This window comes from Lissotriton vulgaris, chromosome 5, assembly GCF_964263255.1.
Source record: "Lissotriton vulgaris chromosome 5, aLisVul1.2, whole genome shotgun sequence".
In the NCBI taxonomy this organism is placed as follows: Eukaryota; Metazoa; Chordata; class Amphibia; order Caudata; family Salamandridae; genus Lissotriton; species Lissotriton vulgaris.
This window is the reverse complement of record NC_141693.1, coordinates 67,309,796-67,334,480: the sequence shown is the minus strand read 5'-3', so window position 1 is coordinate 67,334,480 and position 24,685 is coordinate 67,309,796. Positions and strand designations below refer to the sequence as shown.

Here is a 24,685-nt window from a genome sequence, read left to right as displayed (position 1 = left end):
GAACTTAAAAGGATGCCTCTCCCCTCTTCATTCTCTGGCTTCGAGAGTCTTACCAGCGGGGTCCCTCATCGGGGTTGAGAAGGCTTTCTTTCTTAGTTCTTTAGATCTTCGAGGCCTTTGCTATTTTCCAGTGATATTCGGACTTCTTGTCTCTTTTTCTCTCTCTCTGTGATTCTTTGCAACTCCTCGGTCGTGCTTCCAAACCCAATAGCAGAAAAAAGAATCTGAAGATGGCGACCACGGCAAATCTATATCTATACTAATATAATAAAGAGAGAGCCCAAACCTTTGAGGCGGGTAATCTCAGGAACCACAGCACCAATCACAACACCCAATACAGCGTTGGAAAGGGCAGTTGCAGCAAAAGGACATAGGCGATGCAGACGCCCACCATATACATTTAAAAGGTAAAAGAACCGTGCCAGCAAAGTAGTCCCTTGTGGGCGTGTCTGCGTTGTGCTGTGGGCGTGTGCTGGGGGGCGTGACAACCGCTGGGGGCGTTTGGTACGTTCCGCCCTTCATGCCATGTCTCATATTGTGTTTTTGGGAGAACAAGGGAACCCCATAAAGCGAACCTGGGGTGGAAGCGTCCTTTTTTGAAAACAATGGTTCAGTGGTGGCCTAAATAAGGTCCTCAGAAAGGAAAATAGCGAACAATTAATTAACGCTAGGGAGCTTTGGGAGTAGGTTCATATGAAAATAGTTTTTATTTTCTTTCTTAGTATATACAATTTTTAACGTTTTCAGGTGCTCAAATAAGTGGTACGGTGCAGAACATGACATAAGTGAACATAGTGAAAAAAACAGACTCTCACACAACAACAAGGTTAAAAAACCACATGAATATATACAATGAAGTGGGATTATTTCCTTGGGTAGGTCGACGTTTCGATCTGTATGAATTTCAGATCATCATCAGGACGAAAAAAGAGCTTCCTGAAACTGTAAGCATTTATTGAAATTAAAGGTAGCATATAGACCTACAAAACAGTTGCTATTGGTGCTCCCGGTTGTAAAATTAATTCACATGCACATTTTCTCAGAGAAGGATTCGAGCGCACAGCAATGTCACCACTTATATGCTGCGCATTATTGATTAATTTAAGAAGAACGATTGGCATGTGCACTTGCATGCAAGAATGAGAGATTTTGAGTGACTTATTTCAACAATTAATTCACATGCACATTGTGCTTAGAGAGGGTTGTGGGCGCGCAGCAGTATCACCAATTGTGTGCTGCGCATTACTTATTTAAGGCGAACGATTGGCATGTACCGTTGCATGCAATAATAATTAAGATTTCAGGTGACTCACTATGGTACATATAATTAATGCAACGCGACAGGAGAAATTCACATGCACATTGTGCTTAGAGAAGGATGTGGGCGTGCAGCCGTATCACCAATTGTATGCTGCGCATTATTTATTTAAGGCGAACGGTTGGCATGTACAGTTGCATGCAATAGTTTATTAAGATTTTAAGTAACTCACTTTGGTACATATAAATAATGCAACGCGACAGGAGAAAGTTGGCTGGGTTAATGAGGCGTTTTCTGTAGGAAAATATACACCAGGGTTATGTAGAGCCTAGGACAAAGCAATTTTCATGGTGTAATTGGGGCCAGTAGTGCTGTCACCACCCATCATTGTACAAGATTAATCCTGAACAAGGCCAGGACAACTTGGGTTGGTTCATACTAGCTTAGTTAAAGGTTGTGAGCAGAACTGTGAGTGTCTGTCCAAGTTGCACTCAGTATTTGGAGCGTGGAGGATAATATATCATATAGCTAATAGTCATTATTGCTGGCTTATGGAGCCTAATGAAGGGAGGGGGGCACCCTTGATCGTCATTATACAAGAATAGTTGTTTTATCAGTCCTAGTAACGCTCTGCTATTTGGAAGAGGGTCCTACTGTTACCTATGAAGTAACAATGTGATAAATTTAAACACGAGACATTAATGTTAAACCATCTTCATAAAAAAATTGCTCAAAGTATGACATTACTGGTAGTTTACGGAGCATAATGAGGAGAATGAGAGACACACTTACTCGTCAATTTAAAAACGTAGTCGGTTTTTTAGTCCTAGTAGCGCTCCGATATTTAGAAGAGGGTCCTACTGGTACCTATGGAGTAACATTGCGATTTAAATTAAACAGGAGCCGCTGGTTTCAAAAAACTAGAGAAACCACATTAGGAGCCAACTTACTCAGAATAAGACAACCGGAATCAGTCTAATGAAGTCCGCGTGGATTCTGCAATTATTATGTAGGCAGACGTGTTTGTTACGGGTCGCCTGGAGCTACAGAGAAAAACGGAGTGATTAAAGGTTCAGTAACCGCTAGCGGGGTCATAACGTTTATGCTAGCGGGGAGAAAGGAGGGAGAGGAAACTTACTCAATCTCGGTGTTACCCGCTACGCTGCGGTGGCGTCTGAGTGTCTCGCTGTTTGGTTGCTCTGTTCCTGAATGCCGAGTAGCGATTCTGATAACGGCGCTTCCTGGTTGTGCGCGCACTCAATGGAGTGTCTAATCTATGCGCATGGGCATTGCAGGGATTAGGGCGACGTTATTTCGGCAATGCTAGTATCGGTGTCAAAGGCGGTGTTTTGGATAGATATGAGGGATATAGTGTCTGTGATTGCAGCAGGGAAAATTGGGATAAAGTTATTAAATGGCATAGATATTTGTAAAAGTTTTGTACAGATGCAGCACCTAGCTCCTAGACACGAAGTATAGTGATTAACAATACAGCATTAAAAAAATTAGGGTTTTTGGCAATCTGTTTCTGGAAACATTTAGATGGAATTCAGGTACACAAGTTCAATTCGTCAAAGGAGTGGAGTCCTTTCTCAATAGTCTTACAATTGTAAATCCATTTACATTCCAGGCGATTCAGAACAGTCTGTTGGTTACCACTTCTCGTGTTTGGCGCAAGTTTGTCAATGACCTGCCATTTGAGGTCGTTTTCAGAGTGTCCCAATTCCAAAAAGTGTTCAACCAATGGAGCTGTTGTTACTCTGCATCTGATCCTGCTCCTATGTTGCGAGATCCTTGTCTTGACTTGTTGGGTAGTTTGACCAATGTAGAGCAATTTACAAGGACATTCAATGCAGTAAATCACATTTTTTGAGTTACAGTTTGTGAAAAAATTGAGTGTGTGCTTACAACTTTCATACTCAAATACTTTGCTGTTTTTCATGAATTCACATGCCATGCAGTTATTACATTTAAAATGTCCTGTAACTGGTGATAAGTTAAAACTTGCTTCAATCGTATTGCTTTTGGTTGAATACGTTGCTGCTCTCACAAGGTGGTCTTTGAGGTTCCGACCTCTTTTAAAGGAGAAAAGTGGGAGGCCTGTATTAAGCTCCAAGGGATCAAGCACAGACCAGTGTTTCTTGATTAATTTGGTTAGCTTATTGCTGATTGTGTTAAAGGTGGTAACACAGGTGATTTTGGGTACAGTATTTTTGGGATGGGGCTCGAGTAGGTGTTCCCTGTGTGTATACCATGCTCTTTTCATTGCCCTCCTAACAAGTTTTCTAGGGTAACCTCTGGTTGTTAGTTTTTTACACAGAATTTCTGCCTAAGTGAAAAAATCGTTTTTATATTTACAGTTTCTTCTGATCCCTAGGAACTGGCCGTAGGGGAGGCCATCCCTCAGTGCCCTTGGATGTGCACTTTGATATTGTAGGAGGGTATTTCGTTCCGTAGGTTTGCGGAATAGTGTGGTATACAGAAGTTCTTCCTCACATTTAATGGTGACATCTAAGTAATCTATTTGCTGTCTGTTGTATGAGTAGGTGAATTTCAGATCAGGTTGATTGGTATTTAGCCATGTACAGAAGTTGTGTAGCGATCCCTCCTCGCCATTCCAGATCATAAGGACATCGTCGATGTACCTGCGCCATAGTTTACTCTGGTTCCGGAACGGGTTGTTTTCAGTGAGGATGATGTTTGTCTCTAGGTCATCCACAAAGAGAATGGCAAAGTTGGGGGCAAAAATTGCCCCCATAGAAGTTCCCTTACACTGTCTGTAGTAAGTATCTTTAAATAGAAAATAATTTTTGGTTAGGGCTACTTCAAGGAGACTGATTATGAACTCCGTGGGCACTTGGTGTGGTGCAGGACGGTTATTAAGATGTTTTTTGATTACACTAATACCTTTGTCTTGCGTAATGTTAGTGTAAAGTGACTATGTCAAGAGTCACCAGAATTTCGCTGTTAGGATGAAATGGCTGTGACTCAATAAGGTTGATCAGATAAGTTGTGTCCTTAATGTAGGTGGCAGTGTCCTGGACTAAGTCTCTGATGAAGAAGTCAATATACTTGCCCAGTGGTTCTACAACAGGGCCACACCCTGAAAGTATTGGTCTTCCGGGTGGCTGTTCTGAGTTTTTATGAACTTTTGGGAGTGTGTAGAGTACCGGGGTACGGGGATCTTTGTTATTCAAAAAATGGAATTCATTCTTACTGATAAAGCCCTGGTTTAGTGCTTCTTGGGTGATAGTGAGAATTGTATCACTTATGCTTTTGACAGGATTTCCCCTTAGTTGTTCATAGTGGTCTCTGTTACTGATCTGGCGTATAATTTCATTCTCATAGGTAATGCGATCTTGGATGGCGATCCCGCCTCCCTTATCACAAGGTTTTATGATATTTTATTGTGTGCTGTGGGTGTGTGCGGGGCGCAGGATTACGGAAAAAGAAAACGAGCGTTGTGCCCAATATTTCATTGTTTTTTCTACCCAGGTTCTGTACATTGCAGCTCTGGGTGTCCACCCTGCTCCCTTTAAATACCCCTGCACTCCATAACCATTTACCCACCCTTACTCCTTAAAATACCCCAACACCCTTAAACATCAACACATCTTAACCCTATAAATATAACCTGTACCCCAAAACCCAAACCTATCCCTAAACCCTAAAAATACCCCTGTACCCCAAAACCCAAACCTAGCCCTGAACCCTAAATACCCCTGTACCTCAAATCCCAAACCTACCCCTGAACCCTAAAAATACCCCTGTACCTCAAAACCCAAACCTAGCCCTGAACCCTAAAAATACCCCTGTACCCCAAAACCCAAACCTAGCCCTGAACCCTAAAAGTACCCCTGTACCCCCAAACCTACCCCTGAACCCTACAAATACCCCTGTACCCCAAAACCTAAACCTACCCCTGAACCCTAAAAATACCCCTATACCCCAAAACCCAAACCTAGCCCTGAACCCTAAAAATACCCCTGTACCCCAAAACCCATACCTATCCCCAATACTACCCCTGTACCCCATAACCCAAAACTATATCTGAACCCTTAAAATACCCAAACACCCCAAAACATATACCTCAGTACCCATACTTACCTTATCCAAACATAAAAATAACATGCTTTTATCATTCATGCATTTACAACGAATTTCGTTGTAAATGTATGCGTGGTAAAGCATATAAAATGTAATGCCATGCGTTATGATGGCATTGCGGAGTCATGGTACATCTCCAGCAAAATACTCATATTTTTTCACCACCGATTTCAAAAATGCACAGGTCCCTCTCATTGATGGCCAGCACCGACATACACTTTTAGACACACCTCCCGCCACAAGTTCTAGAATTGCAAACTTTAGAGCTGGGGAGCTACGTTCGAATCTCGGCATCAGCTCAACATCCTGTGATTCCAGGCAAATCGCTTTTTCTCCCCGTGCCTACCCCAAATGAATGTGTTCTTCTGTAATGTATATTGTGCTCATGCCATGTTGTCGAGTTTGCGCAATATAATATTGCAAGGAAAAATAAAGTAGGGAAACTCTAGTTCACACACTACTGAACGCGCACTCTCATGTGCATCAGCAGTCCACTGTGAATCGGAGCGTTTCACAGGCCTGTCACAGATAAGAAATGCTATCAAAACGAAATCCTACAAAACAATATACTACTGGCCGCAGTAATTCATACCCGGACAACGTCGGGACGGGCTGCTAGTCATCCATAAAGACAAACGCAGGTTTAACCCACAGAGAAGAACCCTCATGAATATCCCGACTCACACGTCATGCACTCCGTGCAGGACACTCAGACAGAGACGGTGGTGGTAGCACTTGACATAGAAAATGCTTTTGACATGGTTTGCTTGGATGGCATATGGGCGGTCTTGTCACACTTGGGATTTGGTGTGAAGCTACTAAAATAGATAGTCCTTCTATACTATGGGCCCTCGGCCAGGTTCCGGTCTGGAAGGCATTTGTCTGACAGCCTGAGGATACAGAGGGGGACCTGGCAGGTTGCCCCATCCCTGGTGTGCACGGACCATAGATTCGCTGGCAGCATATTTGCAGACCACATTGCAAGGAATGGGAATCCATGTGGGAAACACTGAGCTTATAGTACACCGGATATACTTTCTATGGCCGATGTGTGCACTACCACTCCTACTGGATGCGCTGCATACTTTTAAGAAGCTTACTGGCCTCAAGGTGAATGTGGCTAAGTCTCTATTGTTCCCTGGCGCAGGGTGGGCCCGGGCTATCACTAAACCCCTTCTGGACCTTGGTTTGAAGTGGGAGCTAGATAGCCTCTGGTGTCTGAGCATACAGGTGATGCATGGGATTGACTGCTAATATCGTCTGAGGCTTGAGCCGGGCGGTCATTCTTTCTCTCCTGCTATTTTTAAAAACATTTACTTATTGCTTTTCACTTGCCCTTTGTGTCCTCTCCCCCCTGCACCAGTGCGCAGATTTAGCGCGACGCTGTGGTGTTTCTGCCGATTTTCGGGCAGAAACATTATTTTAACGCACTGACCTTTTTAAATTGACTGGTTGCACTCCTGTGCATAGCGCTGCCTCCCCCAGACGGTACAGCCGATTTCAGGGCTGTTTAACCTGCTGGCAAGGGTAGAACTATTGCGGCGGCCATCTTAGGTAGGGCGAGCCTTCCTTAGGGGCGAGAGTCACCGCTATAAAAAGAGTAGAAGGACTTTGGCATACCATTACTGCTAATATCGCATGAGGCTTGAGCCGGGCGGTCATTCTTTCTCTCCTGCTATTTTTAAAAACATTTACTTATTGCTTTTCACTTGCCCTTTGTGTCCTCTCCCCCCTGCACCAGCGCGCAGATTTAGCGCGACGCTGTGGTGTTTCTGCCGATTTTCGGGCAGAAACATTATTTTAACGCACTGACCTTTTTAAATTGACTGGTTGCACTCCTGTGCATAGCGCTGCCTCCCCCAGATGGTACAGCCGATTTCAGGGCTGTTTGACCTGCTGGCAAGGGTAGAACTATTGCGGCGGCCATCTTAGGTAGGGCGAGCCTTCCTTAGGGGCGAGAGTCACCACTATAAAAATAGACAGCCATGACTTCGCGCAGCGGACGCGCCGGACTCGCGCCGGAGTCAAGCCAGAGTCCAGCCCGTCTGCGCCCGTCCGCGCACAGGCCGGGCATAGGGCTGAGGACTCTGCTGGGATCATTAAAGAAAGTTACAGCAGGCAACAACTATTAGCCTTACAACCAGTCCATGATTGTGAGCGCCACAACCTAGACCCTACGGACTGGATAGGTCCGGTGAGCTGCCACAAATGTCATATCGCACTATCATGGTCTCAGGTATCCGCCCTTACAACACTCACCGCCCCCACCCATACCTTAAAAGCAGGCTTAATAAACGCTAGATCCTTATCAAAACATGCCCAGCACATATATGACCTCCTCACAGGCGACAACCTAGATTGTCTCTTCATTACAGAGACTTGGCTCAAACCCTGGTGTGCTCCGGATCTGGTACATGCCCTACCTTTAGGGTATGGTATCCAGAGGGTGGACAGAGGCAATGAGCAACGAGGAGGGGGAGTGGCCATTATACACAGAGATATCTTTGGGTGTGTCATGACAGAACTCCATGATTTAAAGGATGCGGAAGGGATGGCCTTTAGTATTAAAATTCATGATAACTTCTCTTTCTCTGGGGCATTAATTTACCGCCCTCCCGGTACTAGCACTGACTTTTTAGGAAGTGTGGGAGAAGCGCTAAGCCCATTGATACTCAGATATTCAAATTTTACCTTGTTGGGGGATGTGAATATTCATCTTGAGTCTATAACTGAGGCATCTACTGCCTCCTTCAGAGAAACCATGGAAGTACTGGGTCTTAAAATACGTCATACTCCAGCCACCCATGAGCCGGACACACGATTGATTGTATTGCTACCAACTTAGACACTTTAAAAATAGACCAGCTGAAACCCCAAATATGGACTGACCATGTACTAGTGCCTTTCTCGATTACACCAGAGACTAATGCCAATAAAAAGAATACTTGCAAAAGTAACCAGGCCAGACAAGAGGACTGGAAGGCCACCATGAAGCACCCCAAACTAATACCAATAGCTAGAGAGTGTAGATCTAAGTTAACTGGATCCCCAAACCTAAACACCTTTAGGGAATGGATGACAGAACAAAAAAATATGACCGGACAGGGAAGACGCAAGCTCAAACCCGGGAATAAGAAGAGATCTGCCCCTTGGTTTGACCTAGAGCTCAAAAATAAACAGGGGGAACTAAGACGGGCTGAACGTAGTTGGCGGAAAAACTACCTCAGCACAGAACGCAGCAAATATAAAAAGACCAAGAAAGCGTACCACGCCTTAATCAAACAGGCTAAATCAAAGTATTTCACGTCAGCCATAGCAACAGCCAATTGTAAACAGAAGGCGATTTTTAATATTGTAAAAGACTTTAGTAAACCCAAATGTCTAATGCAGGACATCCCCCCCTCTCAAATGCTTTGCAACTCCATCGCAGATTTTTTTGAGGAAATGGTTAGGGGACTGACGAAAGACTTTGAGGCTCCCAGCTTCGATCAAACATATGAGGACGAAACTACTAGGCAGGAAGTCACCCAGCTTACAGCTTTCCGTACAATCAGCCTGGAGGAGACAAAAAGGGCCATCCTGGCAACCAAATCAGGATCACCATTTGATCCATGTCCTATAGGACTCTTACATCTCATTGCGGATATTGTCAACCCGGACAAATGTTTTTGTTAACAACTCTCTGTCCACCGCCTACGTCCCCCCTGAGTGGAAACTGGCAGCTGTAAAACCCTTACAAAAAAAACAACTTCTCGACCCCTCCACGCTCTCCAATCTACGTCCGATTTCACTATTTCCAGCTCTGTGTAAAATCACTGAGTCCACAGTGAATAAACAGCGGACACTCTTCTTGGAAGATAATGAAGTATGGCACCCCAATCAGGCTGGCTTTAGGACTAAGCATTCCACCGAATCGGCTCTCCTGTTCACTACTGAAACCATCCGCTCAGCTCTAGATCAAGGCAAGAAGGCCGTCCTGATACTATTAGACCTGTCGGTGGCCTTCGACACGGTCTCACATGCCATCTTAATAGACCGGCTAATAACATCTGGCATTAAAGGTATTGCCTTAGAGTGGATAAAAAACTCTCTTAGTGACAGGAGACAAGTGGTGACTCTGGGGGAATTCCGTTCCAGTGAGAAGCCACTGTCAACGGGAGTACCTCAGGGCTCCAGTCCGAGTCCGACATTGTTCAATGTTTACACCGCACCCCTGATACAGCTGATATCGTCCTATGGCATAGATGTAATAGCATATGCCGACGATACCCAACTGATCCTGGTCATGGACAAAGACAACCAGGCCTGGGAGGAAAAGCTTAAGTGCTGCTTAACGGCCACCTTTGAGTGGATGCGGAAAAACCATTTAAAATGTAACACAGGAAAGACCGAGATCATGCCCATAGGCCCAAATAATGATTTCATCCCCAGACTGTGGTGGCCTGAGAAGGCGGAAATACCACCCCACACTACCTCCTCGGCTCGCAACCTTGGGGTACAGTTTGACGCCGATCTATCCTTTAAACATCAGGCGTCAAAAGTGGCAGGCACTTGCTTCGGGGTAATAAAAATGCTCAGAAAGTTCTTCGACTTGCTACCCCTCGAAGCGAGGAAAACTGTTACGATTGCATTAGTTACTTCTCGCATTGACTATTGCAATAGCCTGTATGCTGGTACCAATAAGACGGTTACCCATAAACTCCAGATGGTGCAGCATGCAGCTGCAAGGCTGGTTCTGAAATGGCCAAGAAGATCCTCAGCAACCAAAGCCCTCAATGCATTACACTGGCTCCCTATAACTAAACGGGTCCTCCACAAAGTTTTAACAATCACCTTTCGCGCTGTGCATAATTCAGGCCCCACTTACCTAAGAAAATAATTTGTAAAATACTGTCCAAATCGCGCACTAAGATCCTCCAATGCCAATCTTTTGACCATTCCTCGTTTTAGACTCAAAACCCGCGGGGGTAAATCCCTAGCGGTATTGGGTGCCAAAGCATGGAATGCCCTACCCCCTCCATTAAGAGCACTGGACAAGGAGTGAGTTCCGGAAGCAATTGAAAACCTGGATTTACAATCTTCCAGACCCAATGGCCAGAGAGCTAGTGTGACTCCGGTTATGGTCTCCTTAAGCAGTAAGGCAACCCTTTCATCTGGTTGTCCTATATTCGCGCCGAGATGCTCCTTGGAGCGATTGCTAGCGCGTTATAAATGGACTTTACATTTACATTTACTATCAGTATAAATATTATATGAGTAGAGTACTGATAGGCCTGGGGGCACTGGTGACATTTAGGAATAAACTAACTTTGTCCATGGCTGGCAGGGTGGCGGTCGCCAAGAGAGTGTTTCTTCCTCGCTGACTAGACGTCCTGCAGAACATGCAGTGCTACCTAGGCGTCCCAGCGTTTAAAAAATGGGACACCCTCTTGATTGCATAATTCTGTTGAAAACGACATTAACAACGCGGTCAACACACCGAAATACATTTACATTGCTGCTTTTACAACGCAAGCCGCTACCACGACTTGCACTGGAGGGCGCTCTAGACTAAGGAATAGTGTTATTTACTATTCCAACATCTCCCCTACTGTACGTAGGCTGGAGTTGGAATAGTAAGTCATACTATTCCTAAGTCCAGCGCCCTACAGCGCAAGTCGTAACGACTTGCGTTGTAAAAACAGCGATGTAATGTACCACGATCAAAATGATTGCGTTGTAACATCATACATCCAATTCTGGATCGGAAAGCATAGCCAAATGGGTATCCTATTCCTTAAACTGGACATAGAGAAGGGAGAGTTAGATTTGCCAAACAAGGAATCGTACTATGTGGCAGCAGAGCTCAGCACTCTGTGCAATGGTGCTCAGATGGCTCTAGCAGCGAGAGGCAGCTGTTGGCGGAGCAGACAATCTACCCTGCTGCCTAATGGAGGGAGCTCAATTAAGACAACACTACATGTACGTAGTGCGACAGACCATGAGAAGAGAACATGGGCATTGCCGATTAGAATTGTACTGCATCAACACGGCTGCTGCTTTGGTGGTTGAAGCCTTTCTTTCACATCACACAGGTTACGTCAATGTCGGCCTGGATTGCTGGGAGTTGCAAGACCTTAGGAGAACTATATCCAGGAGAGAGGTGCATTGCGCTTGCAGAGGCGCAGAAAACATTAGGGGTGGGTCAGGGTCATTTTTTACAATTTGTCCAACTTTACCAAGACGGCAATAAAATCTAGACTGGCTTTCCGTGCCCCCCCCACCCCTCCTAGGTCCACGTGCTTGAACCATCAATCATTACCGTAGAGCGCAGCTTGTCACACGGGTATACAGGCCCTGGGCTAGTCTAAGTGCCAGGTCTTGAGTCTCTTCCTGAAGTCTGTCAGCGAGAGTGATGTTCAGAAGTGGGAGGGGAGGACGTTCCAGGACCTGGCGGCGAGGTGGGAGAAGAAGCGTCCTCTGCTGTGGCTAGGGCGGATGCATAGTGTTAGTGCAAGGAAAGTGGAACACAGGTTTCTGGATGATTGGTGGAAGTTCAGGTGGCGGCTCATGTATGGTGGTCTATGGTCGTGGAAGGCTTTGTAGGCATGTTAGTAGTTTGAATTGGCATTTCGTCTGGATGGGGAGCCAGTGGAGGTTCCTCAGGTGTTTGGTGGTGGAGGTCTGTTTGGACAGGTTGAAGATCAGACTGGCTGCTTAATTCTGTATCGTCTTGAGCCTTCTCCCGAGTTCGGTGGGGATAGAGGCTTCCTTGACTGTCTTTCTCGTGTTTATGGGGAGTCATTTGAAGATTCTTCAGAGCATGTGGAGAGTGAGGAAGCAGGCTGAGGAGACTGTGTTGATCTGCTGTTTCATGGCAAGTTTGATGTAAAGGATGACGCAGAGGTTGTGGGCGTTGTCTTTTGGTGTGGGGGTAGGTCAGAGTTCAGCAGGCCACTAGGTGTCATTCCAGAGGGAGGCGTGGTTGCCAAACATCAGCACTTCGGTCTTGGCTGTGTTGAGCTTCAGACAGTTGACCATCATCCAGGCTGCGACGTTCTTCATGCTGCTCTGGACGTTGATCTTGGTGGTTGAGTGGTCTGCTGAGCGCGAGAGGATAAGCTGGGTGTCGTCAGTGCAGGATATGATGTAGATATTGTGGGTTCTGGCGATGTCGGCTAGGGGCGTCATGTAGGTGTTGAAGAGGGTAGGGCTGAGAGATGAGCCTTAGGGGATGCCGCATATGGTGCTCTTGGGTTCCAAGGTGAATGGGAGTAGGTGGATTCTCTGCATGAATCCTGTGAGGAATGATACTATCCATGTGAAGGAGTATCCCTGGATTCCAATCTGGTGCAATCACTTAATGAGTGTGCAGTGGGATACAGTGTGGAAGGCTGCACAGAGGTCGAGAAGAATCAGCGCTGTAGATTCTCTTCTGTCAAGTTGGGTTAGGAGGTCGTCCGTGGCAACAGTTAGGGCGTTCTTGGTGCTGTAGTTGGCCCGGAAACATGATTGGGAGGTGTCTAGCAGTTAGTTTCTCTCCAGGTGTTCGGTGAGCTGTTGGTTGATGGCCTTCTCCAGGAGTTTGGTGGGGTACGGGAGCAGCGAGATGGGGCAGTAGGTCTGGAGATTGCTGGGTCTGCGGAGAGTTTCTTCATGAGAAGCCCGACCTCTTCGAGTTTTCATGCGCCGGGAAAGGTAGCTGTGGCGATGTATGCATTGAGGATGGTGGTTAGTTGGTGGCTGATCTTGTTGCTTCCTAGGTTGAAGAGGGTGTGGGGCAGTGGTCAGTGGGTGCTCCCAAGGGGATGGAATTCATGAGGTCTTTGGTGTCCAGTGTGGTGAGCTCTTCCCATGCAGTGAGATGTTTATAGGGCAGATTTCCTACAAATGGCCTGGGTATGCACGGGGCTGACGAAAAACGGGGGCATGATTACACACCGCCTTCGGGAGGTGAAGGATGTACAAGTAGATCTTACAGTCCGCCACGGTTTGTTGCACCTCATACCATGACCTAGCAGGATTAAGGTATATTCTAAATCTGTGACAAAACTAAGGGCAGTTATCTGGTGTGGTCCACCGGTATCCACAATATCAGTGGTCCAGAGGTCATTTATCCATTAAGCCTGTGAAGAGATTACATTGTTAGCTACACAATGGAGGACACCATTAATGTCCCCTCATGCACTTTCCTTTATAGGTTTATGTGAGCTCAGCAACAGCATTTACTCACTGTAGCAGACAGACACGTTCTTACACACTGAGAAGAGGATAATAAACCAGCCTTACCTGCTCAGGGTTCTTTCGATATCCTGCAAAACAGAGAAACAAAGACAGTGAAATCAGTTTCCACTGAAGATGTTAAATTGTGGCTGATTGTGTTAGATGCACGCGTTGGCAAATCTGAGATTCATTAAACATTTCTATCTCTGCTTAGAAGACACTGGGGGGGGGGGGGTACTCCCACCTCCTCTTGCAGAGTCTGTAATATTCTGAACTGAGTCACGTGACAGTGCAGTTTATATTTCTGAACGGAGTCACATGACAGCGCAGCTCATGATAGTCAGAACTGAGTCGCATAACTGCACAGTTTATAATATTCCGAACTAAAGCATGTGACACAAAACAGTCTATAATATTCTGAACTGAGTCACGTGACAGTGCAGTTTATATTCTGAACGGAGTCGCATAACTGCACAGTTTATAATATTCTGAAGTAAAGCATGCGACACAAAACAGTCTATAATATTCTGAACTGAGTCACATGACAGCGCAGTTTGTGGGATCACATGACTAAGCACATTCTAGTATTCTGAATGAGGTCACATGACTCAGCAGTCTACAATATTCTGAATGAGGTCAAACGCCACCGCCTGTGATATTATGAATGGAGGGTCACATGAAACGGCATTGCCTGCTATTTTATAATCAGTGTCGCATGACTCAACACCTGGAAAATGCCACATAATACAACACGTTGTGAATGAATTCCATCCGTAAATGTGTCATTTTACAAATCCTTACAAGTGACAACACAAGCACTGGAAGCAAAGCTTCCTGTAGTCTGGTCTGACCATTCGATTCTCCCAATTAGGATTGTGAATCCGAGAAAGGTCCCCCGCAATCTGGAAAAGAGACCAGAGGCCATAATGACCCGGAAATGGGCTCTACTGACCCACTACACTTTTAGGGATAAGTTGGCCTCAATCACACCGGAATTAATGGCCAACACCCAGACAGCAGAGAATCAGGTCTCTCTGTGGATTAAGGAGGTAGTGGACTCCTTGATACTGCTGTAACCCTGTAAGAGTACTGGCCTCAATTCCACCAGCGAAATGGTTCTCACAGGAACTGGCATTGATGAAAACGGAATGTAAACGCCTCGAACAACGCGCGAGGGTGAACTATGAGAACGAAAGTAAGCTGCAATACTGAGAAGCACTCAAGTTCTATCATCAACAAATTAGGAGAGTACGGAGGGAGTTCTACATTGGGCAAATCGAAACAGTTAAAAACTCCCCATAGAACATATTTGGTGTTGTCTAACAACTTACCTCCCTTGAACGTGTCACAGCAGTACTGCCTGCTTCTGCAGACTACTCTAATAAAGTAGCTGTTTTTTTTCTTGGGAAAGATAGCGAAAATATATGCGACCTTCCCTGATAGTAGCAGGAATTAGGGGCAGATGTATCAAGCTATTTTTTAGTCGCAAACGCTGCGAATCGCTAAAAAACAGCATTTGCGACAAAAAAATAGTAAAATGGTATGTATGACGAAAAATGCCTCGCAATATTAAGGAATCGCAAATTTTGCGATTCCTTAATATTGCGTAAGCATTTAAGAAATCGCAAATTACGATTTCTTAAATGCAATGTGTCAACCCTTTCAGAATTGCGAATTTAGGCTAAGAAATCGCAAATTACCACCAACTTGTAGTTGGTGGTAATTTGCGATTTCTGTTACAAATGCACTTTATGCAATTTGTAAAAGTGCCATGTGACGCTCATACATGCCCTTAGGGGTTGTATGTGCGCCATATGCGCACACATGTCATTTTCAGGGGTGCAGCAGGGTGTTCTTGAGACACCCCTGCACCCTTGGAATTATTCTCAATTTGCGATTAGCAAATTGCGAATCGCAAATTGAGAATAATTTCACATTCATTCCTATGGGCCTCCAGGCCCATAGAAATGAATGGGAAATTATTCCTTAATTGCGATTAGCAATTTGCTAAATCGCAATTAAGGAATTTTCAGAAAATCGCTAAAAAATTGCGAATTTTTACATAGATACCATTTTGATATTTCTAAATAGCGATTCCTTAAAAATCGCTATTTAAAATCGCAAAAGGGTATGTTGATACATCTGGCCCTTACTTCTTTGCTCTACCTAAAATGGACTTCTGGTTTGAGGATAGGTTTATTTTTCATCCTCCTGAGGAAAGTGACGTTATAAAGCTTTTGGAAGTAGTTAAATCCGGATCCCCCCTGTATCTGACCCCCACTGAGATTACTACTGCTGGGGAAAGAAGCCATTGTACCGGTTCTTCCAAACTGCTGAAGATGTCCTTCAGCTTGGAGCAGGTTCCTAGCAATTGGAAACATGCTATGGTGGTGCCACTGCTAAAGATACCATCTTTAGATCCAGCGCTCCCGGAAAAACTAAGACCTGTATCTTTGCTTCACTATTTTGCAAAAATTGCGGAGAAACATCTGAATATTCAGCGGACTACGTTTATGGAAGAAAAACAGGTTCTCCACGAAACCCGGTCTGGTTTCAGGGCGCTTCACAGCACTGAATCGGCCTTACTTCTGGCTTCTGAAGCCTTACAAATTGCAGCTGATGAGGGAAGGACAACAGCACTGATTTTACTGGATCTGAGTGCAGCTATGAGCTTCGACCTGTAGTGCGCAGCTTTTAATAAACTCTGATAAACACGAACTATGAGCTGCTAACTGCATTGTGCAGCTTTTAATACACTGATAAACATGAGCTAGAAGCTGCTGCCTGTAGCGCTGCTTTTAATAAACTCTGATAAACATGAACAATGAGCTGCTTATTGCAGTGCGCTGCTTTTAAGATAAACATGAGCTATGAGCTGCTGCCTGTAGTGCACAGCTTTAAATAACCTCTAATAAACATGAGCTGCTACCTGCAGTACACCTTTTAATAAACTGAAAACATGAGCTCCGAGCTTCTACCTGTAGTGCACTGCTTTTAATAACCTCTAACAGGAGCTAACATGAGCTAGAAGCTGCTGCCTGTAGCGCTGCTTTTAATAAACTGACAAACATGAACAATGAGCTGCTAATTGCAGTGCACAGCTTTTAATAACCTCTAATAAACATGAACTATGAGCTGCTGCCTGTAGTGCACAGCTTTTAATAACCTCTAATAAACATGAGCTTTCAGCTGCTGCCTGCAGTACACCGCTTTAAATAAGCTGATAAACATGAGCTATAAGCTGCTGTCATTAGTGCACAGCTTTTGCAAACTGATAAACATGAGCTACCTGCAGTACACATCTTTTAATAAACTGAAAACTTGAGCTATGAGCTGCTGCCTGCAGTGCACAGCTTTAAATAAGCTGATAAACATGAGCTATAAGCTGCTGTTTGTAGTGCACAGCTTTTGCAAACTGATAAACATGAGCTACCTGCAGTACACAGCTTTAAATAAACTGATAAACATGAGCTAACATGAGCTATGAGCTGCTTCCTGTAGCGCACAGCTTTAAATAACCTCTAATAAACATGAGCTAACATGAGCTATGAGCTGCTGCCTGTAGTGCGCTGCTTTTAATAAACTCTGATAAACATGAGCTATGAGCTGCTTCCTGTAGCGCACAGCTTTAAATAACCTCTAATAAACATGAGCTATGAGCTGCTGCCTGTAGTGCGCTGCTTTTAATAAACTCTGATAAACGTGAGCTATGAGCTGCTGCCTGTAGCGCACAGCTTTTGCAAACTGATAAACATGAGCTGCTACCTGCAGTACACAGCTTTTAATAATAAACTGAAAACATGAGCTATGAGCTGCTGCCTGTAGCGCTGCTTTTAATAACCTCTAATAAACATGAGCTCTGAGCTACTTCCTGTAGTGTGTGACTTTTAATAAACTGATAAACATGAGCTATGAGCTGCGACCTGCAATACACTGCTTTTAATAAACTGAAAACATGAATTATTAGCTTTTAACCAGACCACTCAGGCTAATACATAGTCAGGAACTCCCTGAAACCAGCTCCAGAGATGTATCTCTGGAACCCGCATCTGCATAACTAGAATAAACCTAGGTAGAAAGCCGGGTCAGTGAGCCACAAGGTGCTTGTAGGAAGCTGGCTCTGTATATACTATACTAAAGTGAGGTATAGTGTGCACAGAGTCCAGGGAGTCCCCAGAGGTATAGCAGAGACCAAGTCAGGTAAGTACTAACAGCTCTCTTACCTAGAGTGTGTGTTAAGCATTTAGTGTATTCACTCAATCAAGACTGATGCACACAATCGGAGACTGAATCCAGATCAATTGGGTAAGTATACAAAAAAGGTATACTTGTATTTTGTTTCTAGAACCAAGCACGACTTGGTACAGGTAGGTAAAATATACTTGGAATTCAGGATTTCACAATGAAATTCAGTTATGGTTGTATTTTGCAATAGTTACAAGTTGAAAATTATTGATATTGGCTGCGCACTAGCTGTCGCGGATGTAGGTGTTTTATAGTTTGTCGTGTGCTTCAAAGGTATCAATCTGACTTTTGGAGTGTTAATCATTAAATTACTATAAGCAATCTCTAATCGTAGGGATCGGCCCTCTGAGCACTACGGTTGATTTCGCGGTTCGCGATTATGAAACGATTTGATCAGTTATTCCTTCAAGTATTGTACCACAAAGTTTATCTTGGAATTCTGTTTTTATTTAACTCAAAGGTTCATGAATTCATTCATATTGCTTTTTTTATCCAATGTCGTTTTTTTAAATTAACATATTCCAAATGTATCAAACTTATTTGAGATCAAGTCACCAATGCATTTCGTGCACTTATATGCACTTCTTCAGGGGAATCTAGGTTTATTCAAAATAATAAGCAAAATGAGTTCCACTCCATATACATTAAATCATTACTATGCAGAATATCGTCATTATTTCACATTGTCAGCACTATATGCAGGCAAATCAATCATGGTTATAAAGACATGATAAATAAACGAAACAAGAATGTGTAATCAAGAAGATGTGCTTGTGTGTTTAAACTATGTGTAGAGCAGTGAGGAGGAAAAACGTGTTTAGCGTCGTGTTTGTTTTATCAATAAAAGTGTCGGGTTGATGCTGGTTTGTATTAAATAACAAGCGAGCAGCTTGCATAAACTGGGTCCTGTGTGATTCAAAAGTTTTATGCCACCCTCTAGTGGGAGGGGGCATAAACCTCTCACTACTTGGCTGAGTAACCTCACCTCCTCCACCTGAGAGGTGGCGTTGGCAAAGGTGTGCACACCTCTCTTCCTAACTTGGTTTTCCCGCCGATTCTCCCGCACAAAGTGAGGGCCAGAAACGGTGGTAGCCTGTTTCTAGACGTAGCACAAGGCAGGGAGAGCTTCCAAAGGCGGTAGGCCTTTGAAGTTTCCCCTTCGTGGACCTAGCCCATCCTGGTGGAGGAGGCATGACACCCCTGCCTAGGATGGGCTCTGTTTCTGTATCCAGAGAGCAGAGGCTCTCTATCCAGGAGGCTAGAATTGAATTGAATTGAATTGAAAAGGTTCTTCTATAGCGCATGGCTACTCGGAAGCATCCCAGCGCTTGATTTTAGACAGAAGGAATAGGTATGGAAACCTAAAGTATAGTGAACCAGCTTAACTATATCTTAGGGAACAGAGCTGTTTTAAACTTTTTTCGAAAAGCGAGCAGGCTGGGCTCTTGACGGAGTGGAAGAGGAAGAGCATTCCACAGCCTGGCCCCATTTCGCGAAAAGAGACGGCCCCCTGTTCGGGCTCTGTTGGTCCTGGGGATTATAAGAAGGTTTTGCTGTTTTGAGCGAAGGTCCCTAGATGGTATATATGGTCTGACCATATCATTTAAGATGGGAGGGCCATTCCCATAAAGGGTTTTATGGACCAAACAGAGGGTCTTGAAATGGACCCGCTCCTTTATTGGGAGCCAATGCAGGGTCCTCAGCGAAGGTGCAGCTGATATACGATGACTGATACCAGTGAGTAGCCTTGCTGCGGAATTCTGGGCGATCTGGAGTTGTCGGGTGACTGAGATGGGGGCTCCTAGATAGAGTGCATTCCCATAGTCCAGCCTTGATAGGATAAGTGACTGGACTATGGTTTTCTTAGCGGTTTCGGGTAACTGGGGGAGAATTTTTCGGATTGTTTTGATTAGACCAAAGCAAGTAGCCACTGTCTTTCTTGCCTGGATTTTGAAAGACAATTCCGTATCAAGCCAGAAGCCGAGGCTTTTTATCTCGGATTTTAAAGTGGGCCCAGGCCCCATACAAGAGGGCCACATGGTGGAGTTATTAAAAGTGGCCTTCCTTCCTAGCAGCATCAGCTCAGTTTTCCCCCCATTCAACTTCAGGTGGGACGCATCCATCCACTCCGCAACCGCCTCCAGGCAGCTGCAAAGATTAGTCGGAAGGGGTTCCACCTGGTTTAAGGAGACTACTAGCTGAGTGTCGTCAGCATAGCTTATCAGCTGGATTCCAAAGGGGGCTACAACCTCTGCTAAAGGTGCCATGTACACATTGAACAGTGTGGGGCTAAGGGAAGAACCCTGTGGTACCCCACACTGTAATGCACTGGGAGGGAGCAGTTGGTTTCCGAGAAAACCTTAAAGACTCTGTCGCTAAGGAAGGACCTGAGCCATTCAAGGGCCTTGCCTGTGACTCCGATCCTCTCAAGGCGGGCTAAAAGGACACGGTGGTTAACCGTGTCAAAGGCGGCGCTGAGGTCCAGGAGGATAATGGCCGCGCTGCCACCTGCGTCCAAAATCCTCCTGGAAGCCTCGACCACTCTCAGCAGAGCTGTTTCGGTTCCCTGTCCCTTCCGGAATCCTGTTTCAGTGGGGTGTAGCAAATCATAGATCTCCAAGTACGATGCTAGCTGTTTATTCACCCACTTTTCGGTAAGCTTACTGATGCCAGGAAGGAGGGAGATGGGGCGATAGTAACCTGTCTGGTGGTGGAAAATGGCGGACAGCCATTCAGGAACCACACCAGGGATGGTTGATTTTCAGGAGCCATCTCTAAGATACCCTCTGAGTGCCTTTTTCATTCAATCCCACACTGGCATTAGCCCTTAGAAGCCTTCCCTGGTCGTAGTGCCCTTGGAACCCATGGTACCTTTTACAAGGGGCTTGCTTGTGGCCAGTGATGTGCCAATTGTGGGTACAAAGGTACAGTTTTGGGAAAGAACACAGGCCCTGGGAACCAGATTGGCAAAGACCCAGGGCACATCAAGTTAGCTTGAACCTCGCGTTCCTCATGACTTTCGGGTCCTTTCGACAACAGACTCCCAGTCGTTCTCAGGGATTGGCTTTCCTAGGTCCTCCTCCCACTGCACTTGTAGTCACTCCAGAGGCTTCTAAGTGTCACAGCATATTGCTCTTTATAGACAAGAGACCGTTTTGATCTTTCCTGCCGATAAGACGACATAGCAGCAGCAGTCGATTGCTCGGGCTTCCGTAGTACCCACGCCCCAGTAATTCCTCATTCCCAGGGTCAGAACTCTGTGCATCAAGAATTGGCCCCTGGGAAGGTTGTATTCCATCCGGAAATCTTCAAAAGGCAGCATCTCGGAATCCCAAAAGAGGTCGCCTACCGCTCTTACCCCTGCCTCCTCCCAAGCATCAAGTCCCACCCAGCAACCCCCTCGCTGGGGGTGTCCGAGCAGGGTTATGGGCAAGTCAGGGGAATAAGGGATTCTGTACTGTATGGCAGTATCTTCTTTTTGGCTTGTATTACATCTTATACCATATCACTAGAGACATGTAACCCATCATTTGGGAAGTTAATCATTGATTATTGTTGTGTGTTAGGGTGCTTGTAAGCAAAAGTGTGATGTTTGGAGTTCTACTATCTGAGGAAACATACTATGTAAATGCAAAAAAGAGTGTTGAAGGGGCATACTTGGTTTTCAGCTTCAGGGTATCAATAGCACGAGGATCTCTGGACGCTAGTGATAAAGGGCCTCAGCTGAAGGGGTGTGCTGGGTTTTCAGCTTTGGGTAAAAATGGGACGCAGATCCCTGGGCGCTAGAGATAAATGGCCTCAGCTGAAGGGGTTGGATTGGTTTTCATCATGTGGTAACAATGGGACATAGATCCCTGGACCACCCCCAGTCACAGATCTGGGTTTAATCCATCGTTATTTTGCTCACCACGCCACCCCAGTTCAGACATGGCCATATGCAAATCAGTCTTGACCCGGTGCCTCATGGTAACAGTCCAGCCCGAACAGCCAAGCCATGTCTTCCCTGGACCGGAATCAAGCATCCTAGGACCGGTTTCTGGCTATCAGCCATCATCAGGCAGGATAGCTTGACTCCAGTGGCGTAAGGAGCACGGGACCCACGTCTGGCATACCCTTCCCACATAGGGCGAACAGGAAAACACACAAGATGATGGACTGAATGTTGCACATTGGCAAAACATTCACCCCCGGTCACAGATCTGGGTTTAATCCATCGTTATTTTGCTCACCACGCCACCCCAGTTCAGACATGGCCATATGCAAATCAGTCTTGACCCTGTGCCTCATGGGAACAGTCCAGCCCGAACTGCCAAGTGATAAATGGCCTCAGCTGAAGGGGCGTGCTTGGGTTTCCAGCTTGGGATTAAAATAGCACGAGGATCCCTGGATGCTAGTGATAAATGGCCTCAGCTGAAGGGGCGTGCTTGGGTTTCCAGCTTGGGGTTATAATGGAAGAAGATCCCTGGACACTAATGATTAATGATCTCAACCTCTGGATGCCCTAATCCCATCCTCAAAAGGTATAGTAACCTACCATGTACCCACCTCTGACCTCTCTTGTAATCCTAACTCTGCCTGGCATGCTCACAACATCTGCTCTCCAGTTGGCTCATCAATGACTTTGTATCCTTCTCTAGTATTCCAATGCACGGCTCTCTTTGTTACCCCTCTACCCATTTATAGCCTATCACACATAGATCTCTGTGCATCTGATGTACCATCATTTGCATCTCACCTAACCCTCTCTATGTTTTCAATCCACCCACCTTCTGCTCATCATGTACAACTATTGTGTCTCTTGTGTAAGTTAGTTTAAATTGGGCAGACCAGATCGGAAATTAAAAACACCAAACGGGTGAATCCAGTGCAGACGGGCCACCGCCTGCGCAACCAGGCATGTAGCTTTGAATGTTCTTTCTCTGTCTGAACTAGGCATCTACCGCTCTCGTCAGAACTTGAGAAGCACTGGAGTGGCTCTACGTAAATTCCTAAAGCATTTTTCAAGCGGTCGCTTCAACAGGTAAGGGGCCATCCTCTAAAACAAGAATTGGGAAAGCCAATTGGTCTTGCCTATGCATGAGCTAGTGTAGAGTGGAGGGGTGTGTTAGGGAGTGACATTAACTGAAAGTACCGTGGAGTGGCATAGAGGGGTGTAGAGTGGAATAGAGGGGTGTAGAGTGGCGGAGCACAGAGTGGGTTAAAGTGTCAGAGTAGAGGGGGAAAGAGTAGAAAGGAGTAAAGTGTTGGAGGATCAGTGGCGTGGCGTAGATTGGAACAGAGTGTAGAGGAGTCGAGTGGTGAGAACTGGAGTGACATGCAGTAGAGTGGGGTTGAGTGGAATGGCATAGAGTGGCGTGGAGTGTTCTAGAGTGCCATGTTGTAGAGTGGAGTGTCAGAGTGAAGTAGAGTGGCGTGGAGTACAGTGTCATAGAGAGATGTGACAGAGTGTAGAAGAGCGTAGCATAAAGTGGAGTGGAGGGGTGTAGAATGGAGTACAGTGGCATAGAGAGTCGTGGAGTGTCTGAGAGGAGAGTGCTGTAGTGTGTTGTGGGGTAGAGTGGAGTGTGTATAGTGTGGTGGCGCACTGCCATTACAGACAACACATTTTCAAATGAAATGACCATTATATATGCACAGACATACAGTTTCACTGCTAAAACTATGAAGCACACAAACAATGTGTAGAAATGGCATCACCAAATGAACTGATTCGTTTTGATCATACTAAAATATTTGTTCGCACCACACTTCAGAATTACAAACAATTTGCTTCTTTGTGCTTTCCTAATTTTGATATGTTCTGATATATGTGCACAGTTCATTTACAGACATTTAGATTTTGTTGTATGCTAGAAAAAAATAACATCCTACAGCTTCTCCTATTATGTGTCCTCTCACTTTGAAGCAAAAGAAAGAAAAGTAAACACCAAGTTCTCTCGAATTAAAAAACCATGACATTTGACCCCTGTCTTTGAATGAACAGCAAATGTAAAGAACAAAATTTAAAGGCCTGTTCAATGAAAGAATAGAGTAAATATGCTATGCTCCATGGGAGGGATGAACTCAAGCTGGACACACTAAAACAAATACAGCCAGCAAACAGATATCAAGCAGATGGGAATTTACAAATCACAAAGACAATGGTAAGCGATAGGTGGAATGCATTCACATTGAACTTTTCAGAATGTCCACAAGATGTTGTTAGTAAAAAAGAACTACGCTGTCTGGTAGGAGTTTTTAAATTTTTTTTTTTTTTTTTTAGAGTTTCATATAGCGCGAACTAGACCCGGAGACATCGGGTATCGGGGCGCTTTACTTAGCACCAGTTTCGTTACACAAGCACACACATTCATTTTTGTTAGGTGCAGGGAGATTATGTAATTTGCCCAGAATCATAGGATGTTGAGCGTTGTTGCAGAGACTCGAACCAGGTTCCCCAGCTTCGACATCGACTGCTCTAGCCGTAAGGCTACACCCTCCTCCCCATTTGACGTAGTGACACAAGAGATCAGATCAACAGGTTAGGATTCACCATCCTTGCACGAGGCAAGAGTAGCCTTCTTCCATAAGAAGGATAAGATTCCCTCAGATTGTATGTGTTCTTGCTCCATTTATTAGGGCTCGCGAGATTTAATGACTTTAGTGTACTTCACTAGCGAGGGTTAAACCCCCATCCCTCTTCTCCATTGGCTGGCCTCCTAAACGGTGGCCAGCCATTGAAGAAGAGGTCCTAGTGACGTTCTTCTTTCGATCTAAGCCCCGTCCTTTTCAGATTGGGGGAAGTGTTCTTTTACTTCCTTTCTGGGCTGTAAACAGTCAAAAACACACCCCCAGTCTGAACAGGACAGGGCTTAGATAAAAAGAAGAACCATT

General features: G+C 45.2%; 1 protein-coding gene across 1 annotated transcript in view; it reads right to left on the bottom strand.

The window, feature by feature from the left end:
- LOC147710192 (E3 ubiquitin-protein ligase TRIM11-like) overlaps positions 1–24,685 on the bottom strand; it is a 64,816-nt gene that overhangs the window by 31,740 nt on the left and 8,391 nt on the right. The window contains exon 4 of the mRNA XM_086920874.1: positions 13,634–13,656. Within this exon, the coding sequence (XP_086777000.1) occupies positions 13,634–13,656 (23 nt within the window). The remainder of the gene's footprint in view (positions 1–13,633; positions 13,657–24,685) is intronic.